The sequence below is a fragment of the Dysidea avara genome, chromosome 5 (genome assembly GCF_963678975.1).
Source record: "Dysidea avara chromosome 5, odDysAvar1.4, whole genome shotgun sequence".
NCBI lineage: Eukaryota > Metazoa > Porifera > Demospongiae > Dictyoceratida > Dysideidae > Dysidea > Dysidea avara.
The window spans coordinates 14,196,689-14,220,296 of NC_089276.1; the positions used below are offsets into that span (position 1 = coordinate 14,196,689).

A 23,608-nucleotide genomic window follows, 5' to 3' on the forward strand; every position below is an offset into this window, starting at 1 on the left:
TCACCTGAATTGTTGTTATTAAAATGTAACCATTAACCTACCATCACAGCCATTTCTTGGCCGCCACCTTGGATTTCACATCTTTTTTCACCATGGCCTTTTTGGGGGCCGCACCTTTTTTTACAGCTTGGCTGTTTTTGATTAGATATCACTTCTTTTTGTATTTGTATACTGCAAAGCCGGCCTATGGCTGGCTTTGGGGCTTTTTTAACCCATGTGTTTTTTTCTTTACTACAGGAAGAAGAAAAGAACTTAAAGAAGAATTTTAGTACTTCAATTATTTTTGATTTTATTAGTAATTATACAAATTATATACATATATTTATTACATGCCCATTATTCCCCACAGGATATTTTTTTGCAGCTGATCTCTCTACTGGGTGACTTGAAATGTAGCTGAACTATATACAGGATGGTTTCTTTATAGCTGAACTCTCTACAAGGTAACCTCTTCTAGCTGGTCTCTCTACAGGGTATTTTGTTTCTAGCTGAACTCTCTACAGCTGATTTGTTTGCAGCTAAACTCTCTACATGGTGGTGCCTTTGTAGCCGAACTCTCTACATGATGTTTTCTTTGTAGCTGAACTCTCTATAAGGTGACTTCGTCTAGCTGAACTCTCTACAGGGTGATTTTTTTGTAGCTGAACTCTCTGCAGGGTGATTTGTTTGCAGCTGAACTCTCTACATGATGGTTTCTTTGTAGCCGAACTCTCTACAAGGTGACTTCGTCCAGTTGATCTCTCTACGGGGTGATTTGTTTCTAGCTGAACTCTCTACAGGTGATTTGTTTGCAGCTAAACTCTCTACATGGTGGTTTCTTTGTAGCTGAACTCCCTACATGAAGGTTTCTTTGTAGCTGAATTCTCTACAAGGTAACTTCTTCTCTACAGGGTGATTTGTTGTAGTTGAATTCTCTACAAGGTGGTTTGTATGAGGCTGAACTCTCTACATGGCGGTTTCTTTGTAGCTGAACTCTCTACAGAGTGATTTGTTTGCAGCTGAACTCTCTACGGGATAATTTCTTTGTAGCTGAACTCTCTACATGATGGTTTCTTTGTAACTGAACACTCTACAAGGTGACTTCTTCTAGCTGATCTTTCTACAGGGTGAATTGTTGTAGCTGAACTATCTACAAGGTAACTTCTTCTAGCTGATCTCTATACAGGGTAATTTGTTTGTAGTTGAATTCTGTGCTGGTGGTTTCTTTGTAGCTGAACTCTGTACATGATGGTTTCTTTGTAGCTGAACTCTTTACAAGGTGACTTCTTCTAGCTGAACTCTCTACTGGATAATTTCTTTGTAGCTGAACTCTCTATATGATGGTTTCTTTGTAACTGAACTCTCTACAAGGTAACTTCTTCTAGCTGATCTTTCTACTGGGTGATTCGTTTGCAGCTGAACTCTCTACATGGTGGTTTCTTTGTTGCTGAACTCTCTACAAGGTGAATTCTTCTACCTGATCTCTCTACAGGGTGATTTGTTTGTAACTGAACTCTGTACAAGTGCGTTTTTGTGGGTGATCTCACTGCAGGTTGATTTGTTTGTAGCTGAACTCACTAAAGGGTGATTTTGCTTGTAGCTGAACTCCTTGCATTGTATCTAGTTTCTAGCTGATCTCTCTACAGGGTGATTTGTTTGTAGCTGATCTCTCTACAAGTTGAATTGTGTGTAGCTGATCTATCTGCAGGTTGATTAATTTGCAGCCGATCTCTCTACAAGGTAATTTGTTTGTAGCTGAACTGTCTGTAAAGTGATTTATTTGTAGCTGATCTCTCTGCAGGTTGATTTGTTTTAGCTGAACTCTCTACAGGGTGATTTACTTGTGTAGCTGAACTCCTTACATTGTGTCTAGTTTCTAGCTGATCTCTCTACAGGGTGATTTGTTTGTAGCTGATCTCTCTACAAGTTGATTTGTGTGTAGCTGATCTTTCTACTGGTTGATTTGTTTGTAGCCGATCTCTCTACAGGGTAATTTGTTTGTAGCTGAACTCTGTACAAGGTGCTTTTTTGTAGGTGATCTCACTGCAGGTTGATTTGTTTGTAGCTGAACTCACTAAAGGATGATTTGCTTGTAGCTGAACTCCTTACATTGTGTCTAGTTTCTAGCTGATCTCTCTACAGGGTGATTTGTTTGTAGCTGAACTCTCTATAAGGTGATTTGTTTGCAGCTGAACTCTCTACATGGTGGTTTCTTTGTTGCTGAACTCTCTACAGGGTGTTTTGCTTGTAGCTACTCTCTACAGGGTGATTTGTTTCTAGCTTATCTCTATACAGGTTGATTTGTGTGTAACTGATCTCTCTACAAGCTGATTTGTTTGTAGCTGAATTCTCTGCAAAGTGTTTTGTTTGTAGCTGACCTCTCTTCAGGGTGATTTGTTTCTAGCTGATCTCTCTACAGGGTGATTTTTTTGTAGTTGACCTCTCTTCAGGGTGATTTGTTTCTAGCTGATATCTCTACAGGGTGATTTTTTGTAGCTGACCTCTCTTCAGGGTGATTTGTTTCTAGCTGATCGCTCTACAGGTTGGTTTGTTTGTAGCTGAACTCTCTACACGGTGATTTGCTTGTAGCTCAACTCCTTACATTGTGTCTAGTTTCTAGCTGATCTCTCTACAGGGTGATTTGTTTGTAGCTGATCTCTCTACAAGTTGAATTGTGTGTAGCTGATCTCTCTGCAGGTTGATTTGTTTGTAGCCGATCTCTCTACAAGGTAATTTATTTGTAGCTGAACTGTCTAAAAGGTGATTTGTTTGTAGCTGATCTCTCTGCAGGTTGATTTGTTTTAGCTGAACTCTCTACAGGGTGATTTATTTGTAGCTGAACTCCTTACATTGTGTGTAGTTTCTAGCTGATCTCTCTACAGTGTGATTTGTTTGTAGTTGATCTCTCTACAAGTTGATTTGTGTGTAGCTGATCTCTCTGCAGGTTGATTTGTTTGTAGCCGATCTCTCTATAGGGTAATTTGTTTGTAGCTGAACTCTCTATAAGGTGATTTGTTTGTAGTTGATCTCTCTGCAGGTTAATTTGTTTTAGCTGAACTCTCTACAGGCTGATTTGTTTGTAGCCGATCTCTCTACAGGGTAATTTGTTTGTAGCTGAACTCTCTACATGGTGGTTTCTTTGTTGCTGAACTCTCTACAGGGTGTTTTGCTTGTAGCTGATCTCTCTACAGGGCAATTTTTTTGTAGCTGACCTCTCTTCAGGGTGATTTGTTTCTAGCTGATCTCTCTACAGGGTGATTTTTTGTAGCTGATCTCTCTTCAGGGTGATTTGTTTCTAGCTGATTGCTCTACAGGTTGATTTGTTTGTAGATGAACTCTCTACAGGGTAATTTACTTGTAGCTGAACTCCTTACTTTGTGTCTAGTTTGTAGCTGATCCCTCTACAGGGTGATTTGTTTGTAGCTGAACTCCTTACATTGTGTGTAGTTTCTAGCTGATCTCTCTACAGGGTGATTTGTTTGTAGCTGATCTCTCTACAAGTTGATTTGTGTGTAGCTGATCTCTCTGCAGGTTGATTTGTTTGTAGCCGATCTCTCTACAGGTAATCTGTTTGTAGCTGAACTGTCTATAAGGTGATTTGTTTGTAGCTGATCTCTCTACAGGTAATCTGTTTGTAGCTGAACTCTCTATAAGGTGATTTGTTTGTAGCTGATCTCTCTGCAGGTTGATTTGTTTTAGCTGAACTCTCTACAGGGTGATTGCTTGTAGCTGAACTCCTTACATTGTGTCTAGTTTCTAGCTGATGTCTCTACAGGGTGATTTTTTGTAGCTGAACTCTCTTCAGGGTGATTTGTTTCTAGCTGATCTCTCTACAGGTAGATTTGTGTTGATTTGTTCATTGCTGATCGCTCTAAAGGTTGATTTGTTACAGCTGAACACCCTGCAAAGTGTTTTGTTTGTAGCTGATCACTCTAAAGGGTAATTTGTTTGTAGCTGAACTCTCTCCACAGTGACTTGTGTGTAGCTGAATTCTGTGTAACTGAATTCTCTAGAGAGTGACTTAATTGTAGCTGAATTCTCTACACAGTGCATGACTGGTTTATAGCTGAACTTTCTTCAGTGTGACTTGTAATGTTCTGAATCTCTATAGTGATATATTTGCTTAACTCTCCACATGGTGACTGTCATCTTGCTGAACTGTCTATAAGATTAACTGTTTGCAGCTGAACTCCCTACAGAATAACTTGTGATGTAATAAAATTCTATAATGGAGTAAATAAATTAGCCGAATGCTCTATTAGCGTGACTGTTCTATTAGAGTATCTCGATCTCGCATTTGCTACACGGAGTTGGCTTTCGAATCATAACTCAGTGGTTTGTAATCCGATTCTTCTGTACTACTGCAAGGACTTTCTATGAAGATTATTCCAGCTATACACCGATTTTCAGCTCATTGCTCTAAGCGGTTTGCCTAGTAGCCGTGAAAACTAATACTTTTTTATTCATAAAAATCGATCGCGTAATTGTGACACAGGTTGGGTTTTGTGTCATATCTCCGTGATCTTTATCTCGATTCCTTTCAAACCACCAAAAGGCACTCCTACGATGGTTAGTCCATCTACATAGCAATTTTCAACTCATTCCATGAAGCGGTTTACCCTGTAGGCGTGACAACAAATCGATCTTGTTTTACGCGAATAATCGGTCATAACTCCTGAACCATTCATCGGATTTGTACCAAATTTGATGCTAGGATTCGCCTTTGGACTCCCTTTCTGTGTGCCAAATTTCAAGGCGATCGGAGTACGCGTTTGCTTGTTATAGCAATTTTGCAAGTAAGACGAAGAAGAAGAAAAAAACGAAGAAAAAAAAACGAAACTTTGGCAGCTCGTATCTCGGAAATGGCTGGAGCGATTTCCTTCAAATTTGGAATGTAGACTCCCTTGGCTGGCGGGCAACTGTGTAGCAAATTTGGTTCCAATCAGATAAGTGATCACCGAGATACAAAGGTGTGAGAATGACGTTTTCGTTCTTCCTGTCAATATACTCACGGTGTGGCGCGCCGGCTTCTTGGGCCGCACGACACACTATCGTGTGTCTTGATACTCACGGTGTGGCGCGCCGGCTACTTGGGCCGCACGACACACTACCGTGTGTCTTGATATAGTCCCCAGCATCTTCATACAAAATAAGTGCCTCTAAGTATTACTGCTTTCTGGTTTTAAAATTGTTACAGCAACATCTAAAGATTGCAGTTACAGATCTAAATGATAAGATTAAATGGTGAAGCATTGCTGGAGAGTATTTATTTGTTATGAAATATTACTACCAGATAGCTAGAGTGTATGAAGCTACAATAAACCATGCTCCAAAGTGAAACCCCCCCTTTTGGATCTGTCCCTGGTTTACCTTGACACTCAGTCATTCTGTGCCTCTCTCTATTGTGTTCACATGATCTAGCTATGATCAATTTGGTGTGAAAAAATGATGTGGACAATGATGTGTACAAATTGTAATGATCTATCTTCTTGTATAGCTCATAGTTCTATGTGGGGTTTGTCAATACACTGTTAAGTTCAGCTCAGAATCTCTTTGTTGTCTTTGAAATACTATTATGATAAAATTGCACTATCAGAATAGGATATTCATTATGCTTATAGAGATTTTCTGCTACTGTGTATGTATATGTACAGCAGTTAAATTTCTGATGGTCATATCACCATTTAGTATTTGTCAGCACTACCAGATCAGTTGTTTATGTTTCTAAATAAGTTGCAATGTGCATAGTGATACAATATAATTTATAGTGTAGTTCACTTTATTTTCATGCATATTATAGACATTGTCATGATAATATTTTTATGCAAATTGCAATTATATTATGCTTGGAAAGCTTCCTTAGCTGGCCATTTGTTTATTTACTCCCTTAGTCTTCACATCAATGTTTTCATGACAGTATAGGTAACTACCTACGTATACAAGCATCAAGCGAAACAGCCGAGTGTCTTAAAGTATTATTGGTTTGCTGTATTCCTTGAAGCTTAAAGTGTGGTGCTTTTCAAGACGCACAACCAAACAAAGTAAAAACCACACAAGCACGGGCCCTTACTGTGAGTTATTTCCATGTAGCAACAGTTTCACAATCCTTACCACAATTTAAATTACATAGTGTTTATATTTAGTATATAGATACAAGTATAGTTTGTGTGTGCATGACATCGCATTGAAAGCTTGTCATATTATGTCCATGACCTGATTAGGAGGTGTTAAAATGGTAAGTCATTCACTAAGTGCTGAAGAAGTTGGGTGAAATTGGTGTTAAAAATATTAATGTTAAAATTAACTTATACTTTCAATTTCCCTGAGATAATTCAACTTATTTTTTCAGCAGAGGAGTATGCATGCAGGTCCCCTTTAGAATCACCAATGATAGGTAGAATCTGGTGTTTTGGTAGATCCTCTGTATATTTGCAGTGATCCAAAATCCTACAACAAACAATTATTTTGAATAACACTATGACTACCTAGAGCACAGTGAGCACGCTGTATAAAATAAATTTAAAGTTTCAAGAAAGATGACAATTGTAAGAATTCTTCTCATGAATTTAATAGGATACTGGATAAGATCAAGATGCCGATATATGGATGCCAGGTTACTGTCAAATATGAAAATATCAGAGGGAAAGGGGTTGCTTATTGGTCAATGCTTGTACAGCAAATCAAGATGTTCTAATAAAGCAGTCAACTATACCCTGTTAAGAAAATTCACAAATTTTTGTAAGTTGTTACTTTATTTTCTTTGCAACAACAGAGGCATAATATGTATTTCTGATCTAAAATTTTCCTAAAGGAAGAATGACAATGGCTGTTGAGGCTCTACTACTGTCTACTTTTGTTGCCAAAGTTTCCTTCCTCCCTTCCCTTCCACCCACTGTTCACCTTGCTCCACCACTGCTGTTTCAGAAGCCTCATCTCGGGAACTCCATTAGGAATGAGACTTGCTACCAACTAGAAGTGCATGCATACTAATGATGATAACCATAAGCTACTTTAGCTTGCACATCAAAATTTCATGGCATTTATGATATCCTTGTGCTTGTCATGTTTACCATTGTTAAACTATCCCACTAGGGACCAGCAGGGAGGCAAAAAGTTAGCTTGTGGCACACAGAGTCAAAAACCTGAACCTGAAAACTATGCTGAATGCAGAAAATACCAGGCGGTGACTTGATATACAGACAGCTTGCAGTCTATATTGCAAGTGCTGAGGAGCCACACAGCCTGGAATCCAGGATTTCCTCTGCACATATTCAGCCAGTACTTAACAATCGTAATTTCTCATTAAAACTGTTGCATACAGTTACATCATACACTGACCAAATATGTATCACTAGCTAATTATAAATTAAATAGCAGTTAAACTGCACATGCTGTTGTGTGCTAGTTGCAAAATTATAACTGGGTGATTAATTATGAATACCATATGCTGTGACTGGCTCACATGGCAAACTATAGGATCTGGTTTTACAAAATCACAAATATCAACATCAACACTCATGACACAACCTTAACTGACTAACTACAGTAGTCCGGCAACTACTTGAAGTGTTTATGTGACTGAATGTGCTCAGTAGTCATGATCAGCTATTATAAACTTTCCTGATTCCCCCAAAGGAGAACTTCTTGAATAAACACTGCATGAACATTCCCTTTTTACAGCTATTACATGGACGATACAATGTTACCTATATACAAAAAAGTAAATACTGTCTTAATCTCAAGGACTCATCTAATACACATATTTAAACAACGTCCATGTACAAAAACTTCATGCGATTTTTGCCATTTTACAGTGAAAAGGTGAATTATGCGTGGAAATACAATAAACAGCCAACATGTATGCACACATACACAGTAATAGTAAACTGCACAAGAAAACAAAAATTACATGATCAAAACAACAAAAGCCATTTCCAAGAGGAATTAGCTGTTTGAAGCTGGATTTCTAAAAGGAAATAAAATACATACACATTAATATAATATCGTTTACCAACATGTTTACCTTAATAAAGAGGTACGGATTAGTGACTGAGACTCATTATCAGTGTATTCACTGGCTCTATCATACTTATCGTAACTATCCAGTGCTCCTGTATCTGTTACTGACTCATCTACAGAACCACGCCACAGCAACACTCTAACGCATGTACACAAACCCTGTAGCCTTTTATCTGTGCTCAACAAGAGAAAAATAAACCAAGCAAAACTTAACAGTGGGAAAAATACAAAGCCAATTATCAACTTAGTAAGAATTTCAGAACTAAATGTTGATCCATTAATTCCAACTATCACTACTGCTGATATAAGAATTACCTCATCCAACGAATTTAAATTCTCTTTAACATATGGTTTGATCCAAGCATGAAGCATGGCTATTGCTGAACACACTACTAGTAACACAAAATTCATTTTGTCATGATTACTGACTGTGGTGAACTGAACAATCAAGAAAATTATTTGACGACAAACAAGATAAAAAGCAGCACAGAAACGATATTTGTCTTTGTATCCACCTTGAAACTGGTCAAGAAGTGGTCTTATTCTGGACAGGTTGATCCCAGTACTCAAGAGCGGATCAAGAATCAAAATCAATGGCAAACCAATGCCAACTACTACCTCACACACAACCGCAACACTACCATACAATCCATGACGATTGTGAAAGTACTTGATTTCTGGAGAGGAGTATGTATACACACCACTAACGTCAGTGAAATCTAAACTTCTCAGTAACTGCAAGGAAGTAGATGCTATGGATGTGTACGACAGAAGTAGCAACACACATATAACACGAATGACACTGAAACTTATCAAGCTGGAAAAATACACAGACTTCCTGGCAACTATTGCTATAAAGAGGAGTAAAAAAAGAACAGCAAGTGGGTGAATGTAATGGATGAATTGTTGATCTATGCCACTCAAACCCTCAACCAGACACAACTTTCCTAAAAACTGTGGTGACAACTTTGCAAAACTTGATAGCAGCGTCACCACCTGGAACACTCCATCTGAAATATACAAATTATTTCCCAGTAGAAGATCCACAATGCTGTAGAAGTAAATCATAGAGAACAAATAGCTCACTTCAGATCTGAAAGCCATTAGCACAAAAGTCACAACAACAATCATTAGCCAGTAAACAACTGTCAAAATTACAACCAATACAGTGTAAATGGGTCTGCACTTACTACTGGGAATGCATTCTGTTGAATCATACGGCAATGAGTAGTGCAAGGCACATTCGCCGCATGCTCTCCCATCTCTATGGTGATGGCATTGCTGAGACAAAGTAGACTCTAGCTGACACATTTCATTTTTACCATTGCATGTTTTAAACTGACAATAATTAAAAGGACAGTTTGATAAAGTAGGCACTGTAGTGTTTGTGTTATTTACAAAGCCAAACCAATATCCTCTCATTATATTGCCTTGTGTATCATTGCAATGAATGATGTTATACTTAGTGAAGCATTCACATTTTTCTAGAGTTCGGTTGTATACAAAACCACTATGACATGCTGACAACTGTAATGTAAAATTCAACTCAATTGATTTTAAATCACCAACATTAATTGTCGATAATTTAATAGTGATATTGTTAGTGGATACAGGAGATGATCCGGAAACAGACACACCTTGAAAGGCATCGCTGATGACAGTAAGCTTAGATGAACTACCTTCAAGTGTAAAAGCACTCTGATACCTGCCAGGGCTAATACAATTCTCTACACAATCCACAGAAAATACAGTTGGCTCGGCAGTGTGACCAAAATTGTCAGTAAGTTCCAAGGGAACATTTACTTCTTCACCCAGCATAACAGAAACGTTAGCTGAATAGTTCAAACTAAGATGCATACGTGAACTACTCATGTGTTCTTTACAAGAAAATTCACTGCCATTACTGCTATTGTCACCTTGACACCGAAGGCTCTGTAGTGCATCAATCATGGCAGTAAGATCAGAACAAACTTTGGGAATGTAAAAGTATGTTGAGTTTCCAGCAATACCAGCTGAGTTGTTATGGAAGGTAACCACAGGCTTAGGCTCTGACATATTGTTTACCTCAATGCCTATACAAGCAGAAGTTGGTAACTCTACATAGATAGCACCGCCATGTTTTAATGCCAAATTATCTATGAATTCAAGTGTAACACCTTTATCTAATTTAGCAAAGGACTCCGTTTTGAGAACTATTCCTCCACCAACAGATGCACTATTCTTATGAAACTTGAGATGACCTTGAAGTGTAACATTGCCTCTCAACATGTACAATCCACTGGCCTTGTTAGCAATGAAGTTACAGTTATCAAGATAAACATGAGAAACATGAGTGTATATCACAGAGAGAACAGCATAGTTATTTGTAAATAGACAATTTGTAATGGACACTCTAGCTGCTCTGCTAATATAAATAATCCCACTGTGAACAACACTGTTATTGGCAACAATATTGCTTGTAAAATTACACGTTATAGTTAAAGTACCTGGACTAGTTAGAGGATGATCCACATGTATACGACTAGATGTTGTATTGGTGTTGCAATACACAGCAGGTATAATTTTTATCCCATCCTGCCCAGAATTATCTGCAAAAATGTTATTAGAACAAGACAAATACACATCATTGCATGTGGACACTACAAACAAACTGATTTTATTTCCTTCAAACACACAGCCAGATACATGCAAAGTAGCCAACTCTCTACTTTCTAATTCCAGTAAGAAGGCACCATCTTCAAATGAATTGGAGACCACACTGTCATAAATACCTGTGTTGACAATCTTTATGTTTGCTTTAGAGCCGATGACACCATGGACAATATTTCCACCATTCCCAATGAACATATTAGTTTCCATCAACAGATCTAATGAATTGACAGCTGCAGTGTTAATGTAAACAACTCCTGTCAACATTCCAAAGTTGTTTCTATATGTCATGTTTTTAGTGTTAATGGTTACAGTTTCAATGTTGTTGACTTGAATGAAAACAGCACCACTACCACTGGCATTGTGTGCATTGAATGAGGTACCTTCAATTTCAATGTATACTTCATTCAATGAAGATTCACCAGGTATGTAAACATACAACCCAGCACTGCAGCCTTGGTAAGCACACAGTGATGATACTGTGTTGTTATAGAAAATGGAATTGGTTATGGTAACATTTAAATATTTATGATCTTTGTGAAATGTAGAGGAAGACACTGACATGCCACCTGCCTTGCCATTGCCTGCATTGGACAAAAAAGATGAGTTGTGGACAAAAATATCACCATCTACACTAGCAAAGGAGACTCCGGCACTTAGTGAATTAGCAAATGAGCAATTACTAATTCTTATGTTTGAACACAATCGAAATGTTGAAATAATACTATTACTTTGCCCACATTCATTCCATGAGATATTATCAATGATAATGTTATTGCTTTTGCTGAAGCAAATGATTGAATTATTCTTGCAATGCACATTAACGTGATCTAATCCAGTTACCTTAATGTGTGAACAACCACTAAGGAAAACATCAGATCCCAAAGCTAAACTTTGCAGTTTTATATTCACTAGTACATTTGTTTTGATAGTATTTACACACTCCAATGCTTTTTTCAGTGAGTCAATAGTACATTTATTGTGTTCATTACAACAGGAGGAACTATTTGAAGCATTGATATCAACTGTGATGACTGTTTCATAAACAAAATTATCAGATGCTGTGGCTTCAACAAGATACCCAGCAACCACAAAAGCAACAAAGTAGCAGTAGAAGTAGTGACAGAACATTCTACACAGCATGATATAGCTAGATAGTAATACATGAAATATTAAAATGCAACATAACTATACAGCTGGATAAGCACAATACCTTGATGAACTATGAGCTGTGAAATCACCCTTCCTTGGCCTTACTGATAGGAGCGATTAAACACCTCAATCTCCTTTGTGACTATTTATATATCAGTATCTTGTATACACTGCTTATATATATAGTGAAAACACAATAATTCTGTAAACCAAAACCTCTGTAATGCAGACAATATTCTTTAGTCCTGAACTATTTCTTTAAAAGTTGCACACTGCAAATTATAAAACCTCTGAAAGTGGAATCTCTCTATTGACATTCACATGCATTCTCATAGCTTCTTATATAAATACACCTCTCTGAAATAGACTCTTCTGCCGGGTTAATTTCTTGCTGACGATGAAGTTCTTATGAGCATTTGTGACCCAATTTTGGAAAACCATCTTTTCTGCACATTGGTCAATTTTCTCTTCTATAGCTAAAACGAAGCACTGGGTGATTAGCTATCTATATCTTGCGTTAAAATTTCAACTTGATATCTTGAGAGATATGGGCAATTTACTGTATAATATATACATTACAAACTAACTTTTATAGTAATGCACTGAGTAACTTGAGTTCTGTGAGTAATTAAGCATGGCAAATATACGTATGTAACATATATATAAGGCGTCAGTGTTTGATCATGTTCGTAGCTCCCAGAAACTCCTCTTCGCAACCCGCGACTCGAGCTGCGTTTGACTGGCCTGTAATTGATGAAGTACTGTTTACGTTAATGTCACCAGTACGAGAAGCACTGAACTGTGGTGCCATATCAACTAATGAAGCGGTTTCGACTTTTCCGAATCTGCATGCAATCTCCTGTTCATATAGGATCTTTAATTCCCGTGCTTCCACTACTTGGGATGTATAGTAGTTGATCTGTTTACCTGCTGAGAAGCCATGTATAATTGTTTAGTTTTGTATGTAGTTTTTTTTTTTTTTTGGTCTTGCCAGGGCTCCATACTTTTTAGTAATAACTTGGTAACCCTGAGACTGGACTCCTGACCCCTTGTAATTATTTGTTCATGTAATTGTCAATTATTATGACGTTTATCTCTCTCCCTCTCTCTCTGTATATATATATATATATATATATAATTATAGTGACAAATCACTTTCTTTACAAATATTTCTCTTCCTCCACCACTAACAGTAGCATACGGTGCAATCAAGCTTTGGGCACTGTTGACGATGTCTCGATACCTGTTCTGCCACTACACTGACACGCCATGGCTTTGTAATGGACCAGAAAAATGTCCTACTATGACTTCACTATGGTATTCTTCCATCATGGTTTGTTGCAGTCTACAAGGCACAACTGCTCTTCTGTCCATGCAGTGTAATAAAGAACGCCATCCACTATGATGTACATGGAGGCTTGTGCAATCATCAGTGATACAAATAGGACAAACACTTAAAAGCAGAATCTTTAAACTTTGTGTCAGCAAATTAAATGTATTGATTTTAGCGATGTTATCAAGTACAAGACCTCTGCACAGTGGTATCAGAAACAATATTGAAACTGGTCTCCGATTGCAAATGGTCTTAATTGCCTCACCAGTTTTATATTATAATCATACATTTCTGTTTAGATGATTATTATTATTATTACTAACACTTCACAGTGACCAGCACTGAAGGTCTGACAGCAACATGTGCTGCATGCAGCCTTATGATTACCTAACCTAATTTCAGACTTAATGACTGATAAGGTGTGACAGAAAAGGGGCCAAAGTAAGGAAAAAAATCCCTCCAACCCCCGGATCCAAACTGCAGGTCACCCAATGTCTAGTCTGGGCCACACTCAGTCTTCCTCCAGAAGGAATGGATTGATTATATTACTACTTTCATCAGGTACATAAATAAATAAATAAATAACCAGCCAAACATTTTTGGCAACTATGTAAAATTTGTGTACCTAATACAGTACACACAGAAGTCCTCACTTACACTAAAGCCCTAAGTCAATAAAGTGCACATAACACAATCACTTGCATCACCTTGGACATTTGAAAGGCCTGTCAATCATTGTGCATACTGTAGTTATGCTATCCAACTGCTATACCTACAATTATATCCTGGTTTGGAGAAATCAGCTGTAAACGTATACTTCAATTCAGTGACACAATAATAATAATAATAATGTATGCAAATGTTTCAGATTGTGAATTATATACTGCATATACACACAATACAAAAAGCTAATGTAGTATTAATAAACTACGCAATCAAAAAGAGAATGTTTTCCACAAGTATATTTAGCTGTTTGCAGCTGGATTTCTAAAATGAAATAAAATACATATAATATCATTCATTCATTAACCCACGTGTTTTACCTTAGTATGGAGGTACGGATTAGTGGTTGAGACTCATCATCACTGTGTTCACTGGCTCTATCATACTTATCATAGCTATCCAGTGCTCCTGTGTCATTTACTGGCTCATCTTCTACAGAACCACACCGCAGGAACACTCTAATACGTATGCATAAAACCCGTAGCCTTTTAAATGTATTCAAAGAGAGAAGAATAAACCAAGCAAGGCTTAACAGTGGAAAAAACACAAAGCCAATTATCAACTTAGCAAGAGTCTCCGAACTGAATGTTGATCCGTTAATTCCAACTATCACTACTGCTGATATAAGAACTACCTCATCCAGTGAATTTAACTTCTCTTTAACATATGGTTGGATCCAAGCATGAAGCATGGCTATTGCTGAACACACTACTAGTAACACAAAATTCATTTTATCATGATTACTGACTGTGGTGAACTGGACAATTAAGAAAATTATTTGACGACAAACAAGATAAAAAGCAGCACAATAACGATATTTGTCTTTGTATCCACCTTGAAACTGGTCAAGAAGTGGCCTTATTCTGGACAGGTTTATCTTGTGGCTCAAGAATGGATCAAGAATCAGAATCAGTGGCAAGCCCATACCAACTGCTAGCTCGCACAAGACTGCAACACTACCATAAAACCCATGACGACCGTGAAAGTATTTGATGTTTGGTGAGGAGTACACATATATACCATCAACGCCAGTAAAATCTAAACTTCTCAATAACTGCAAGGATGTAGATGCTATGGATGTGTATGACAGAAGTAGCAGAATACATATGACACGAATTACACTGGAACTAATCAAGGTGGAAATGCGAATTGATTTCCTGGCAATCACTGCTATGATGATAAGTAAAAAGAGAACAGCAAGTGGATGAATGTAATGGATGAATTGTTGATCTATGACGCTTAAACCCTCCACTAGACACAACTTTCCTAAAAATTGCGGCAAAAGTTTTGCAAAACTTGAGAGCAATGTTACCACCGAGAACACGCCATCTGAAATATACAAATTATTTCCCAGCAGGAGGTCCACAATGCTATAGAAATAAATCAGAGAAAATAAATAGCTCACTTTGAAATGGAGTGACATCAATGCAAAAGTCACAGCAACAATCACCAGCCAGTAAACAACTGTGAAAATCACAACTAATACTGTGTAAATGGGTCTGCACTTACTACTGGGAACACATTCCGTTGCATCATATGGTAATGAGTAGTGTGTGGCACATTCACCACATGCCCTCCCCTTTCTATGGTGATGGCATTGCTCAGACAAGCTAGATTTTAATTGACACAGTTCATTGTTGCCATCGCACTTCTTAAATTGACAATAATTAAAAGGACAGTTTGATAAAGTAGGCACTGTTACAGTAGTGTTTGTCGTTTTATTTATAAAGCCAAACCAAAAACCTCTCTTTATTTTGCCTTGTGTAGTATTGCAATGAATGATGCCATCCTTAGTGAACCATTTACATTTCTCTAGAGTTTTATTGTATACAAAACCACTGTGACATGGTGACAACTGCAATGTAAAATTCAACTCAATTGATTTTAAGTCACCAACCTCAAAAGTAGACAATTTAATAGTGACATTTCTACTAGTAGATACAGGAGATCCAGAAACAGAAACACCTTGAAAGGAATCACTAATGACGGTAAACTTAGATGAACTACCTTCAAGTCTAAAAGCACCTTGATCACATTTGTCAATACAGTCCACAGAAAACACAGTGGGCTCGGCAATGTGACCAAAATAGTCAGTAAGTCTCAAGTGAACGTTAAGTTCTTCACCCAGCATAACAGAATAATTGGCAACATGATAACTGACTGAATTGTTCAAACTAAGTTGTGTGGGTGAACTACTCATGTGTTGTTTGCAAGAAAATTCACTGACATTACTGCTATTGTCACCCTGACATTGTAGTCCATCAACCATGGCAGTAAGATTAGAATCCGAACAAACTTTAGGAATGTGAAAGTATGTTGAGTTTCCAGCAATACCAGCTGAGTTGTTATGGAAGGTAGCCATCGATGTACCATTTACCTCAATTCCTATACATGTAGAAATTGGTAATTCAACATAAACAGCACCGCCATATTGTAATGCAAAATTATCTATGAATTCAAGTGTAACACCTTTATCTAATTTAGCAAAGGACTCCGTTTTGAGAACTATTCCTCCACCAACAGATGCACTATTCTTATGAAACTTGAGATGACCTTGAAGTGTAACATTGCCTCTCAACATGTACAATCCACTGGCCTTGTTAGCAATGAAGTTACAGTTATCAAGATAAACATGAGAAACGTGGGTGTATATCACAGAGAGAACAGCATAGTTATTTGTAAATTGACAATTTGTAATGGACACTCTAGCTGCTCTGCTAATATAAATCATACCGTTGTGAGCAACACTGTTATTGGCAAAAGTGTTGTTTGTAAAGGTACATGTCATAGTGCCTGATGTAATGCTGGTTAGAGGATATTCTGCAGGAATATTTCTGAGTGTTGTATGATCAGCACTACAGTAAATGGCAGGTATTATCTTTATTCCATCTTGACCAGAATTATCAGAGAAATTGTTATTAGAGAAAGACAAATGCAAATCATTGCATGTGGTCACCACAAGCAAACTGATTTCATTTCCCAGAAACTTACAGCTGGACACATCCAGAGTAGTCAAGCTACTATCATCTAACTCAAGAAGTAATGCACCATCTTCAAATGAGCTGGAGGGTTTGTTGCTATAAAAATCTGTGTTAGTGATTTTTATGTCTGCGCTCGCACCCACTACACCATGAACAACATTTCCGCCATTACCAGTGAAGTTATTAGAGTCCATCAACAAATCCATTGAGTGAACAGCAGCAGTATTAATGTAAACAACTCCAGTTAGCATTCCAAAGTTGTTAACACACGTCATGTTTCTAACATTAATAGTTACATTTTCCATGTTGTAAGCTTGAATGAAAACAGCACCACTACCACTGGCATTATGTGCATTGAATAAGGTTCCCTCAACATTGATATACACTTCAGTCAATGTTGAATCCTCGATGTAAATATACAGTCCAGCACTACACCCTTGATAAGCACAAGATGATGATACCGTATTATTAGAGAAAAAAGAATTGGTAATACTGACATTGAGATATTTATATGCATTGCTAAGTCCTGATAGAGACATGCCACCTCCATTACCATTACCAGCATTGTGCAGGAAAAACAAGTTGTGCATGAAAATATTGCCATCTACTGCAACTAATGAAACTCCTGCACCAGATGAATTTTCAAATACACAATCTGTAATCTCCACATTAGAGCAATATTGAAAGATCAACTGGCCGTAGTTGCCACTGATGTCAGGAATCCCACACTCATCCCATGAGATACCTTCAATGACTATCTCACTACACCGTACAAAACTAACGGTTGCATTATTTTCACAATGAAGATTTGTGTACTTCAAGCCTGCTATCTTAATGTGTGAACAGCGAGAGAGGTTGACGTCAGATTCCAGTACTAAATTGTGTGACACGACATTCACTAGTACAGTCCTCTTCTCACAATCCAAGTTTGCACAATCCAAGGCTGCTTCCAATGAGTTGAAAGTACAGTTGCCATGTCTACAACAGGAAGAACTGTTTGAATTAACATCAACTGTGATGACTCTTTCATAAACAAAATTATCAGATGCGGTGGTGACAACTTGATACATAGCAACCAACAAAGCAACAAAGTAGCCATAGTGACAGAACATTTCTATAAAACACAAGTACAGACAGTGACATGTATGTACGTATGTGTAAGCAAAACACATGGACTAACCCCAAGAATGGGCGAACATTCAACATCATACACAATTATACAATGCATATACATACCCACTATATGTAAACTATTGTGAAGCATGGTAGCAATAAATAGAATGTGGCGATATATTGACCAGAAACCAGCCTCAGATTTATTCCTTTACAATGCCTCCTGTACTGCTTAGCTGACCGTAGCTGTGTTTTTATGATGGATGATAATAAACAATAGCACTTTGTGCAAGGCACAAATATTTATTAACCACTTTTCTGGACTATGCAGGATTAAGGGATATACTCTTTCTCAAACGATAAGTGTTTACTCTGAAAAAGGGTCTGGAGTGCCTATATACCGTAGGCCACTCACTCTCATAACATCATAAATCAGCCACACAGACAAAAAGTGGATCCAAACTGAGATAAACAGTAGACCCAGATCTTTAGTCCCTGGGTCCACTACCCTGGATGTAACACTTTGACATCTCAGATCAAAGGAATTTCAGAGAATACATTTGCTACGTATACCTCTTTACAGGGAGACATCTAAATGTACACCGGTGTACATTGAAATACATCCCAGGAAAGTGATTGCACTTCTAAAAGAGCAAGCCACTTTCATCAAAGCAAGCATGGCCTTGATGTGGATGAGGTAGTGGTGCCACCCTGTGCTTGTTTTATACAAGCTTAGGCCAAAAATGATTGAAAGAAAGTAGCTAACTAAAATGTTATACCGTATAGTAAAAAACTTTGGTGGTAAAAAAGTGCGACGAAACCTCTCTGTTGAAAAAATTGGCAAAAAAATTTTGGCGATTAAAATAATATATCTCCGAAGTCAGCTCGATCTTTATTGCGCGGTGGTACAAGCCATAGGCGGCGGAAAGGGGGGGAGGGGCTAGGGGGCTGAAGCCCCCCCTCGGTCTGCTGAAGGGAGTTTAGTCCCCCTCAGAATGATATTGGCCCGAAATTATCGTTCTTGGAGTGGGGCTGAAAACTGCGATAAGGATCGAGATACTCTAATAGAGCAGTCACTCAAACAGTCACAGTATTAGAGCAGTGTGTAGGAAGGATTTGTATGTAGTTTATCAGCTATAAATGCGGAGCTGGTGAGGTGGACAGCTATTGTCAGCTGGTTGTGACTTTTTTAAAACATATATTTTTAGGTCTCACCATAGGGGTATATTATCTATGGTCTCACCTTACCAAAACCAGAGACAATGTTGTACTTCATTACCATAAGTTTGGGTCAGCCCAGCCCCCCCTCATATCAACTACTTCCTCCGCCCCTGGTACGAGCTGACTTTCATCTCGAGTTCTAGTTAGTCAATGCGAGACTCAATGTGCTCGTGTGATCATCTAAAATAATTGGCGAAAAAAACTTTGGCAAATTGAACGCTATTCGCCAAATTCGTCAAAGTTTTTTACTATACGGTACCAAGATTTCTCTGTCAAGCATTTTAAGAGCTTTAATGTGTACTCTAGCCAACAATCCAATCATTTATTTATATAAATAAATTAATGCTCATGTGATGACTACCACAAACTAAAAGTGTTGCTGCAAGAAGTACTCAAATGAAGACATTTCAGTATCCTTGCCATTCTACAAGTTGGGAAATGTTACTTAAAAGCGAGAAATAGTCTTACAGTGCATTCACAAGCATTTCAGCACATTTTGAATGCGGACATACCCACATTACAGATGACACGAGTAAATCACTCTATAACGAAGTTTACCCCTTTAGGTCTTTAGTATACGTTTTGATTAGTCTTTACATAACGAGAAAGCATCACAACACTTGCAAATTCGTCGAAATTTGCACTACTTGACTTTTCCATGATATCTGTAGGACTCGTTCATTTATTATAACAATCATAACTACAACTTTATTTCCAGCCTAACCATAATTGAATCTTTCAGGCATGCATATAAAACAAATCCAGTGGTTACAGTCGTATTGGAATCAAGGCTATTAGCCTGAACAGAAGTGTTACATATAAGCTGTAACATGGGCATTCAACAGAAGTGTTACATATAAGCTGTAACATGGGCATTCATGATTTACCTAAAATGTATGCCTGCAGCCCTCGGACTTTGGGCATGCATATCAGCCAAATCACTCATGCCCATGTTACAACTATAAACGACGTTAGCAGCTTTGACTTGTGTGTGTGTAAATCTTATGCTCTCTGCTGTATCCCAGCTTTTAGCCATGTCATGAGTTATTTTCACAGTATAGCATGTACGTACCTTTACATAGCCAAAGGCACTAATTGCAGTGAAGGGTAGCTCACAAGCTGGGACTCTCAGAGAAATCCAATTACACAAATCCATTAAATATTTAGAAATCAGAAATTTACAAACACGGTTACTGTATTTACTCGATTTGTGCCGCAGGGGTACTATTATTTATTTGCCCAAAAATAAGGATAAAACCTTCAAATAGTGCTGCACTGTGGTATTATTCGAGGGTGCACAACTACTCTGCCACTACAAGCTATTCTATGGTCATTACAGTTTTATAAACAATCACAACATGTTGCTACTTACTAGTTCCCTAATTTCTTTCACCCAAATGATTGTAGCACAACCATGTCATTCATGCCTTGTGTTACGCAGTCAGTTTACTAACTACTGTAATATCTGGAATTTCGATTGTGTGACAGTTGTTTAAGTTTACCAGGACAATGCCTTAGTAAATCGAGATGGAGATGAATATTATAGGTACGTATGTGAGCACCAGTAAAGAGTCTTTACAAAAGTACATATAGTGCGGTACTATTTGAGGATGTGGTACAATAAAATTATTTTCAGAAACAAGGACAAAAGCCTTCAAATGGTACTGCACTGTGATACTATTCAAGGGTGCAGCACAAATCAATTAAATATGATATTTTAATTTCGTTTATTTCACACACTCAACTACCAGACAGTAACTAAAATCACAACTAAAGGATCATGATGAAGATGGAGTTTTCTGATGATTACTTGGTACAAAGTGAGTGACTGCTGGATATTTAGTGGCTTGATTTGTAATGACAAGAGTGCACTTGTGCCACTCTGACTGAGGCTCTGATTGAGGCTCAATTCTCTGTTGGCTACAGTTTCCTGCAAGTGAGTTCTTAAGGGAATTAGGAGTGGTGATTCAATGATGACTAACAAACGCCAGTGAAACATTGCAAATAAGAGATACATACAAATAGACTGATTGGATTTTTGCACCGAAATGCTCTTTGTCTTTGTGGTTCCTTCTGCTAAAACAATCAAAACACTCAAACAGAGCGGCACTCTGGATGACAATACTCTAATATAGCAGTCAAGAATATTTTAAAATTAATAACTATCCACTCAAAAACAGCCAAGCTGTAAAAAAAAGAGTGCGGCCCTCAAAAGCCTGGGTGAAAAAAGTTGTGAAATCAAAGGTGGCAGCCAAGAAATGGATGCAATGATGTTAATGCTAAAAATTTTTAATAATGGCTGTGTGCATTGTTAAATTTTTTTAGCATTAACATCATTACATCCATTTCTTGGCTGCCACCTTTGATTTCACAACTTTTTTCACCCAGGCTTTTGAGGGCCGCACTCTTTTTTTTACAGCTTGGCTGTTTTTGAGTGGATTTCACTTCCTTTTGTATTTTCAAAAACCAAATCCTGCACCTTTTTACTGGGATATGATTTCCAGACTGTTGTATCACAAGTTTTGCTAGCATAGCACTTATTATGATGATTATGATGATGATGATTGGCACGAGTCGGTCATACTAGTCTGCTCGCAGACTGTCTGGGGGTGAAACTAAGTTAATACTACAAGTATGCCACTGATCGATACGAAAATGGCTCTGATTTGATGAAATAGCTACTAGATTGAGCCTCAAAGTGTTGCAACAATAGTATGGTGCTAATGCTCTAATAGAGCGCACGTTTTTGCTTTCGCTGAAATCATCTAATATAACACACATAGAATGTTCTAGAACAATCTAGATTTTCTATTGGTAGATCAGTTTTACTTATTAAGCTAGAATTTTCATTTATAAGATAGAAATTAAGTGAAGTGATCAGCTGAGATAGCAGTGGTTAAGGATGCAGGCATTAGGTATGGAGGTCCTTGGTTCAAACTCTGGACATGATCAGTTCATTTTTTTCCAGCATTTTTTATGCACCTTTTTTTGGCCCCCAAGTGACTGCTCTATTAGGGTATCTTGATCCCGCGATTTTACACTTGCTCGGTTTTTGCTTTATAACTTGTAACTGTAAGTCTGTTGCTGTTCTAACCACCAAAAGGCACTCCTACGATGATCAGCATATGTACACACGAATTTTCAAGTTATTCCTCTTCTCGGTTTACCCTGTAGCCGTGACAAAAGTTTCATCTTTTTTTACGTGAATAAATGCTCATAACTCCTTGGATATTTATCAAATTCATAGCAAACTTGGTATGTGAATGTACCTTTATACACTCTTTACTTGTGCCAAATATCAATACAATGGAGTTACAAGTTTGTGTTTTATAGTACTTTTTGCAAAGTGTGCGAAAAGAAATTGAAGCCCCCGTAATGAAGAAAAAAAAAGAAGAAATTAAAACGAAACTTTGGCCACTTATATCTCAGAAATGGCTAAGGAGATTTCCTTCAAATTTGGTATGTGGCGTGGCCTACCTGGCGGGCACCTCTGTAGTGAAACTAGTTCCAATCGGGTAAGGGATCATGGAGCTACAAAGGTGTGAAAATCGTGTTTTCTTTCTTCCTGTAAATATACTCACGGTGTGGAGTGCCAGCTTCTTGGACCACACGACTACACTACCGTGTGTCTTGATCTTATAAGAACCTGCAAGGAGGCCAATGAATTTCTGTGGATTTGATGGACTAGTTAACATACAATAAGTGTAGAGTCTTAAGGCACACACAGAAATTTTGAAAAGGAGTTTTCACTGCAGCAAAGTGACTGTTCTATTAGAGTAGTTAACATATTCCTGACTGCTTTGTTGCAGTATATCGATCGCTAAACTTGTTATAATACAACAGTCTGGAACCCTACTTCATTTTTAAATTGATATTTTTAGTGTACAATGTAATGCCTTGCTACTAGCTTACAAGGCCAACATGATGTAATCCCCTGATCCTGCCTGGTCTCTACCACATGGTCAAGGACAAAGGTGCTCTCATTATAGCCACACTACTAACAGAGATGGGCGTCCCCACTTCAAAAGTAACTTACAGTTACGTATTACTTAGCTATTACTAAACACAAAGTAACACATCACTAGTTACATATTACTCTTGAATTAAAAGTAACTTAATATTACTCATTAACTCATTCATTACTTTTATAAAATCAAGGTGCTGTAGGTTACAAACAAGCTAGTCCAGCCTACTATATACCATATTTACTCAATTTGTGCCCCAGGGGTACTATTATTTTTTTGCCCAAAATTAAGGACAAAACCCTTCAAATACAGTGCCGCAATGCAGTAATATTCGAGGGTGCGCTACTAATATTTTAAACCTGCAACTAATATAGCTATTCTACATTATAGCTTTGTAAAACAATCACAACACGTTGCTACTTACGTGGTTCACTCAAGTCCTTGTAGTACAATCATGTCACACCTCGTGCTAC

The 23,608-nt window shown here is 37.7% G+C and overlaps 2 protein-coding genes across 2 annotated transcripts; both read right to left on the minus strand.

Annotated features, from left to right (window-relative positions):
- Window positions 1–7,372: 7,372 nt before the first annotated feature.
- On the minus strand, window positions 7,373–11,548 carry LOC136256831 (uncharacterized). Its single transcript, XM_066049873.1, has 2 exons — window positions 8,003–11,548; window positions 7,373–7,945 (listed from the first exon to the last, which is right to left on the minus strand). The coding sequence occupies exons 1-2, from the start codon at window positions 11,209–11,211 to the stop codon at window positions 7,924–7,926; spliced, it is 3,231 nt and encodes a 1,076-aa protein (XP_065905945.1). The 5' UTR covers window positions 11,212–11,548; the 3' UTR covers window positions 7,373–7,923.
- Window positions 11,549–13,936: 2,388 nt separating this feature from the next.
- LOC136256683 (uncharacterized) lies at window positions 13,937–17,430 on the minus strand. The gene is made up of 2 exons (XM_066049665.1): window positions 14,176–17,430; window positions 13,937–14,119 (listed from the first exon to the last, which is right to left on the minus strand). Exons 1-2 carry the CDS (start codon window positions 17,424–17,426, stop codon window positions 14,098–14,100), a joined length of 3,273 nt encoding a protein of 1,090 aa, XP_065905737.1. The 5' UTR covers window positions 17,427–17,430; the 3' UTR covers window positions 13,937–14,097.
- Window positions 17,431–23,608: the final 6,178 nt, after the last annotated feature.

What these genes read in the sequence shown, in the direction of transcription:
- LOC136256831 (XM_066049873.1), bottom strand. Translation starts at nt 11,211, where the DNA reads ATGTCAGTGTCTTCCTCTACATTTCACAAAGATCATAAATATTTAAAT. An exon ending in ATCCGTACCTCTTTATTAAG is followed by an intron (nt 7,946 to 8,002) that starts GTAAACATGTTG and finishes ATTTCCTTTTAG; the next exon opens with AAATCCAGCTTCAAACAGCT.
- LOC136256683 (XM_066049665.1), bottom strand. Translation starts at nt 17,426, where the DNA reads ATGCACAACTTGTTTTTCCTGCACAATGCTGGTAATGGTAATGGAGGT. An exon ending in ATCCGTACCTCCATACTAAG is followed by an intron (nt 14,120 to 14,175) that starts GTAAAACACGTG and finishes ATTTCATTTTAG; the next exon opens with AAATCCAGCTGCAAACAGCT.